This window comes from Eumetopias jubatus, unplaced genomic scaffold, assembly GCF_037043125.1.
Source record: "Eumetopias jubatus isolate StellerSeaLion01/CBP00866 unplaced genomic scaffold, mEumJub1_p1.0 scaffold_12, whole genome shotgun sequence".
Classification (NCBI taxonomy): domain Eukaryota; kingdom Metazoa; phylum Chordata; class Mammalia; order Carnivora; family Otariidae; genus Eumetopias; species Eumetopias jubatus.
The window spans coordinates 61,305,712-61,312,886 of NW_028274818.1; the positions used below are offsets into that span (position 1 = coordinate 61,305,712).

Here is a 7,175-nt window from a genome sequence, read left to right on the forward strand (position 1 = left end):
TTACAATAGTGGAAAATTGCAAATAGCCTATCTAAAAATAAAGGAGTGAACTATTAAATACATAATTGGTTTTAGCTCTTAGGTGGTGGGAGTACAGGTGAATTTTTTCTTGTTTTCTCATGTTTTTCCATAGTGAACACATTATTTTTCTAAACAGCATAAAAACTTTTTTAAAATTTCAGTAAATGGTCTGCATATCCATTTGAAAAAAGATCCTCGTCTCATGCTATGCAAATATAAATCCTAAATATATTAAAGATTTAAATGTAGAATATGTAAATATAAGCCTCTTTTTAAAATCTTTGTGTGCAAAAGGCTTTTTCAGACCTACACTGCCTTGGAAGGGTGTCCATATTATTTTTGAGTAAAGAGGAAGAACATGAAGCAGTATGTATGGTGTGGTATTTTTGCTTAAATACTCAAAATACTCATGCAAACTGTGTATGTTTATATAATCATAGTAAAAAGTCTGAAAAGATGCCAAAATTATTTGCAGTGACAAATAGGACTGGAGATGTAGAAAGTACTTTCCCAAAAGAAGTTATGTCGACATTAAACCGTCGTCTTCGTCATCTTTATTATTATTATTATTGCTCTCAGAGTTTTTGTCAGGGTTTTAAATGTCACTTCTGTTTTGGTGAAAACTCCCCAGGTGGACTTTCCCTCTTGCTCCCCAATATCCATCTTTATTCAAAATGAAACTCACCTTTTTTGTTGTTGTTGTTATACCTCAAACCAGCTCTTCTCAGAATATTTTTTTTCATCTACCTAACATTATATTATTCTCTTTGTCATTTAATTTCAAAATCTTAGGGTCCTTTTTCTTTTCTTTTCTTTTCTTTTCTTTTTTAAGATGTTATTTGTTGGACAGAGAGAGACACAGCGAGAGAGAGAACACAAGCAGGGGGAGTGGGAGAGGGAGAAGCAGGCTTCCCGCTGAGCAGGGATCCCGAGGTGGGACTCGATCCAGGACCCTGGGATCACGACGTGAGCCGAAGGCAGACGCTTAACGACTGAGCCACCCAGGCAGCCTGGGTCCCTTTTCTTTATAACTGCCAATTCGATCCTTCTTCTGCAGGGGGTAAAGAGAAATAACCCCACATCTGAACCTATCCAAATTCTAATGTTTCTTTCTTTGTCTTGTTTCTCGCTCTCTCCCTTTTCCCCTCACCAACACCCCGTCAAGATATCTTTAATGTGTGAACGTTCCCGTTCTTTATACCTCCTCTGGCAACTTCATCAATTTGAAAGCCTTGTTTTATATGCCGCACTCTTACTGTCATAAAGAACAACAACAAAACATTGATGGCTCCATATTTCCCACAGGATAAAAATCAACCCTTGGATAGAAAGCTAAATGTCAGTAGAGATCTGTTTGAACAACCTATTTAAAACAAAATTCACTTCTACATGTGAAAAGGAAAACTATCCAATCAAAACATACTAAGTGAAAAAAACATTTTTACACTACGTTTATTGGTTACATTTCTATTTTAATGTGCAGAGAGTAGTTCGAAATTAACTAAAGGTCATTGCTTGAACAAAACAGTATTAAAAGGGGCATTTACTCTTCAGGTTCCTGGGCTGTATAAATCTAATTCTGTGGACAATCTTTCTACAACCAAGATCAAGCCTCTAGTTCCTGCCCGAGTCAGTGGGCTCAGCAAGAAGCCATCGAGCATCCAGAAGAGGAATCATCATAATGCTGAGAACAGGCCAGGATTACAGATAAAAATCAATGAGCTCTGGAAAAATTTTGGATTTAAAAAGTGAGTTGCCTTGTTACTTACTCTAAGGATAAATTTTTTTTTTATAATTTCTATCACTTTTCTCCAATTTTTTCTGTTTTCATAGGAGTCAATTTTGTTTTCCCTTATCCTAAGAGAATTATTTTCGTCTATTCTCTTTAGCTGACTCTTTTTAAGTATATTTAACTTCGATGTCTATACCTTCATTTAGTGAAAAGATGACAAATTAAAAAGCCGCAGTTCTTGGTTTGCCAGGGTCTATTGTTAAGCAAGTGACTTTTTCTGGCCTAAGTGTCTTGGCTTCCTTCCTTACGAGTCTCTCAGGATTGTATTGAAAATAAAGTTGTTTTAGACACGAGGGTGGGAATGTAATGCTCTATCATATTCCTAGATTTAAAGCAATTTGTTCCCCTAAATCATCACATCTGAAATGGGGAAAATCACTGAGCATATGTGATGATTGTGCCAGATTTCTAATGTATGGGACAAACACTGTTGTTTTTTTTTTAAAGATTTTATTTATTTATCTGACAGAGACGGTGAGAGAGGGAACATAAGCAGAGGGAGTGGGGGAGGGAGAATCAGGCTTCCCGCGGAGCAGGGAGCCCGATGCGGGGCTCAATCCCAGGACCCTGGGACCATGACCTGAGCCAAAGGCAGCTGCTTAATGACTGAGCCACACAGGCGCCCCAGAACAAACACTGTTTTAAAAGAGCGGACCCTTGGGCACCTGGGTGGCTCAGTTGGTTAAGCAACTGCCTTAGACTCAGGTCATGATCCTGGAGTCCCAGAATCGAGTCCCACATTGGGCTCCCTGCTTAGCAGGGAGTCTGCTTCTCCCTCTGACCCTCCCCCCTCTTGTGCTCTCTATCTCTCATTCTCTCTCTCTCTCTCTCTCTCATTCTCTCATTCTCATTCTCTCTCAAATAAATAAATAAAATCTTTAAAAAATAAATAAAAAAGAGCGGACCCTCTGTATATTTACCTTTATGAGCCACACAGTACTTCCTTCCATTAAACTACAAAATTAGTCTCAGAGTACCACGATTTATAATTAATTTATTCCCTTGTTCTTCTCAATAAAGCAAATGTGCTAAGAATAGAGGGAAAGTTACATGGGTGGTGGGATTAAACCTTACTTAATAGAAATGTTGTCACAATCAGATGAGATGATCTGAGCAGAAACACTTTGTAAATAAGTGCTGGACACAATTATTTTTATTTTGCATTGTGTAAAGTCTAGGATTAAACCATATAGCAGCAGTTCTCAAATATCTGCCTTCAGGCACCCTTTACACTTAAAAATTACTGAGGGCCCCAAAATATTTTGGTTTATGTGGGGTTATACCTGTCAATATTTAACTGTCTTAGAAATTAAATAGACATGTTTAAATAACGATGACAAACCCATATTAAAATCAATAGTATATTGCTACAAAAAAATAACTTTTCCAAAACAAAAAAAAAAAAAGGTGACAAGAGTGACTTTTTTATACATTTTTGCAAATCTTAACTGGTTTAATAGGACGGAGCTGGATTCTTACATCTGCTTGTGTGTTTGATCTGTTTTGATAGGTTGTTTTGGTTGAAGTATAGGAAGAAAATCTGACTCCACACATATTTGTAGTTGGGAAACATATTTAATAGACTTTTTATTTAGCTGTAAATTTTCTACTTTATTATACCAACATTCAACAAGGGATGGTTTCTTAAAGGTTAGTTACAATATCAGATATGAAACCAAGTCAACTGACTTCTCATATTCTGTGTTTCATTACAGTCTGTCCGTCCGTAGTGCACCTTGAGTGTGTCTTTTACTCCCGCGTGCATTGGTCATCTAGAAAATGTTGATTTGTTGAGTTGTGTTTATCTTCCAAATGTAGACACATTTCATTATACAATATAAAGAAACCACAGTTTTATCAGAAAGTCTTTAAGTATTGAGAAGCTGTCAGGTGGCAGATACAGGTTATCCAAAATTCTGACTTTCACTTGAAAGCTTGAATTTTATAGTTGGCAACAAATCCTGTTAGTTGTTTCCTTGGGGGTAACAACCGGCTTTCTTTGTTCATTTTATTTGTATTTTATTTTATTTTAAAGATGTTTATTTATTTATTTGAGAGAGAGAAAACACGAGCAGGGTGGGTAGGGGGTAAAAGGAGAAGCAGACCCCCGCTGAGCAGGGAGCCCAATGCAGGACTCGATCCCAGGACCCTGGGATCATAACCTGAGCTGAAGGCAGACACTTAACTGACTGAGCCACCCAGGTGCCCTCTTTGTTCATTTTAGAGAAGCCCTTTGCCAGATAACTAAATTTGAATAACCATGGTGTTGCACATGCTTTTTCACTTGAGATAACCATCATACTTCACTACCAACAGAAATGCCTCATATTGTATTTCCCATTTTGTCATATAGTACTAAGAAGTTGAGAGGGTTGAGATTTAAATAAAATGAATGATTTTTACTACTTCATCAAGAATGTTCTTAAGTGAGACTAACTTTTTTCTTTTAACTGCAAGTACATGGAGCTGGAGAATACAAGTGCTGCTAGTATTTCTTGTGCAGTTTGGGGCTAGTGTCCTGATTCGTGCTGAGTTGCCAGTCGCTTTGATTCAGCTTTGCTTTTGGATCGTCAGTACAAATGTCAGCACAGTGGAAAGCAGATAAAGTCTAAATATTATTATGAAATAGTTTTAATCTTGTAAACCCCCTGAAAGGATCTTGGAAATTTTTAGGGGCCTGTGGGCCATACTTTGAGAACTGCCACTGAAGAGAAGTTGAGGGTACAAAAAGTATGCCTAAATGCCTTTTAGGAAAAAAAAATAGTGCCTTTTAGAAAATAAGACTACTTTGTTGACAGGCGATAGAATTACCTGTGTTATCTTCATAACAGGATGAATTTTTATAGACCTGGAGCTCCCTTCCAGCCAAAAAATAAGTTGGGAGGAGGGAGGAGTATAAGACAGGGCTTAAACCTGGCTCAGGCGTCACTTCGGTTGGTGCTTAGCCAGCCTCAAGAAGCGTGCCAGGGAGAAAGGGACTGAAGTTTCTTTACTGGACTCATTCTGCCTCAGCTAGTACACGTTTAGTAGTGGCCTTGCACCTGCCTCGAAAGGTGATTTAGGAAGCAGAAAGGGGAGCTAAAAAGCAAAACTCAAATTTTATTGCGATACTCAGAGGAGACCTGAACGTGTCATATATTAAATTAGGACAAATTGAAAGGTCTTTTCCTCTTTATATACCTCTCTTCGGTCTAGGTAGACTATTCTCTATAATTAGTACTCTGAAAACACCAATTCATTTTATTATATTTTGCAGAGATTCTGAAAAGCTGCCTTCTTGTAAGAAGCCGGATCCCCTGTCGCCAGTCAAAGATAACATCCAACTAACTCCAGAAGCAGAAGAGGATATATTTAACAAATCTGAATGCCTGCGTGTTCAGAGAGCAATATTCCAATAAATGCAGACAGCTGGGAGGCTATTGCCTGCAAGAGAATATCAATTTGAAGTGCTGTTTGAGAATGCATCAATTACCAGACTGAAAGATTTATTCATAGACATATGCCATTTTTTAAATAGCGTACATTTTGTATATTAACTATGTAATTATTTCTTTTGTTCAGCTTTTTATATTTTCATAAGCTAAGTAGAGAAATCATTTTATTTTTGACAGTTTTTGGAAGTTTTGATGGTTTGGGGCAAGTCCCCTGGAATTGATAAAAACCTACTCTATAAAGATTTCTGTCATGTTGTCAAGTATAAGGATGGTAAATGAAAAGCCACAATTCTGTAATCATTTTTATCCTGGAGGGAATCACTATTTCTCAAGCTTTAAGTGTTACCCCCTGCCCTTTCCTGTCTCTTTCAGGGTTGAATTGAAAACAAAGTTGCTGGCATGGGAGGGATAGCTGGAAGGGTCAAAGATCGCTGCCCACATGGCACAGTGCTCTGTTATCTCTGAAGGTTTGCTTGGGTTATGGATTGACAGTTATCTCTGAAGGTTTGCTTGGGTTATGGATTGACAGTGAAGGAAAACTGCTTTCAGCCTCCTGTGGAAAGAGCTACTTCTATTGTTAATATTCTTAAACTTCAAAATAGCCTGTTTTTCCCACTATGTCTTTTTTAAAGTGTGGACTGAAAATCCCTTAACCTAGGGTCTTAGGTGTGATGCAAGATCCTAAAGCGTCAGGGTTGGTGATGTGTACACTCTGCAAAGACATAGGCAGGGACCTGGAAAGAGAACCAGCCATGCCAGTGAATATTGGGAGGGAGGAATGAGAGGGGTAGGGGAGGGGGGAGGTAAGGAAGGACGGATCTGGCTGGAGACAAAGGTGTTACCTGAGATACAGAGGATAAAGTAAAGGGATCCCAGAGTATTTTAATTTTTAAATAAGACTTGATAGAAGACTCTTGGATAAAGAGAACGGAACAAAAAACAAATTGTAAGAAACAGCATAAAAATTGTAAAAGAAATAAAAACCAACCTGAAAAAGGCCCAAAGAATGCAAGCAAATTTGAGCTCTCTATGAATGTTTCCTGTTCTGGAACAAATTAAGAATGTGACTCCAACAGTGTCTACAAATGCTTATCTCCTCGCCCACTGAAAATGCCACTTAAATGACAGAAAAGGAATAAAACAGCATAAATCCATAAAGGTTAACAGAGGAAGAGACATCAGGCAAGGAAACAGAGGGATAAGTTGTAAGTGATTTAGCAAAAAAATGATCAGTTCTGCAGCGGTAGAAGCCAACAGGAAGGAGACGTTTAGATGGGCTCAGTAAATGGACACACGCAGCTTCCTCTGAAGCCAGGGGCCCAAGCTGAGTCTGAAAATGGAACTAGCTGAAAACCTTCAAAAATCGTACGGGAGGAGGGGAAGATGGCAGCAGGGCCATAGTTTTCCCGTCTCCGAATCCCCACGTAACAGCAACTGGTTAACAAAACCAAAAACCTGTGAACAGCTGTACAACAAATTTCGGTGACGGTATTCTTAAATCACAAAATATAAGTGGGTGAAGACAAGCCACCAACAGCCACAATTCCACAAGATGGAAAAGCAGAGGAAGGTAATAGGGCATCGACTGGACCTGAGAACAGAACATTAGAATAGCCATTAAAACACACAGCAAGTGGTGTTGGACCTGGGAGAGGCTTTCCCATTCCCATCGTGAGTGAGCACAAGGGGCATCTGAAGGAACTGGCTGGTCTGGTCCATGTGAACTATCGGAACTGATCTGCCGAGTTGGCCAAGGTTCCTGGGATGGGGTCCCCCACAGAAGAGAAACTAGTGCGAGGAAAACCAAAATTGAGCAGGACAGGGACAAGACAAGCAAAGGAGAAGAGGTTGAAATACAAGTAGAAGGAGGAACAGGTCAGCCAGAAGTCTCAGCAAAATACCGTCTTTGAACACTAGAAACGTTTGGG

The 7,175-nt window shown here is 38.9% G+C and overlaps 1 protein-coding gene across 2 annotated transcripts in view; it reads left to right on the forward strand.

Annotated features, from left to right (window-relative positions):
• Positions 1–6,000, forward strand: part of EXO1 (exonuclease 1) — a 39,885-nt gene extending 33,885 nt beyond the window's left edge. For both annotated transcript variants that reach the window (XM_028111467.2, XM_028111468.2), the window contains exons 14-15: positions 1,576–1,769; positions 5,070–6,000. In XM_028111467.2, the coding sequence (XP_027967268.1) occupies positions 1,576–1,769; positions 5,070–5,211 (336 nt within the window). In that variant the 3' untranslated portion in view covers positions 5,212–6,000. The remainder of the gene's footprint in view (positions 1–1,575; positions 1,770–5,069) is intronic.
• Positions 6,001–7,175: the final 1,175 nt, after the last annotated feature.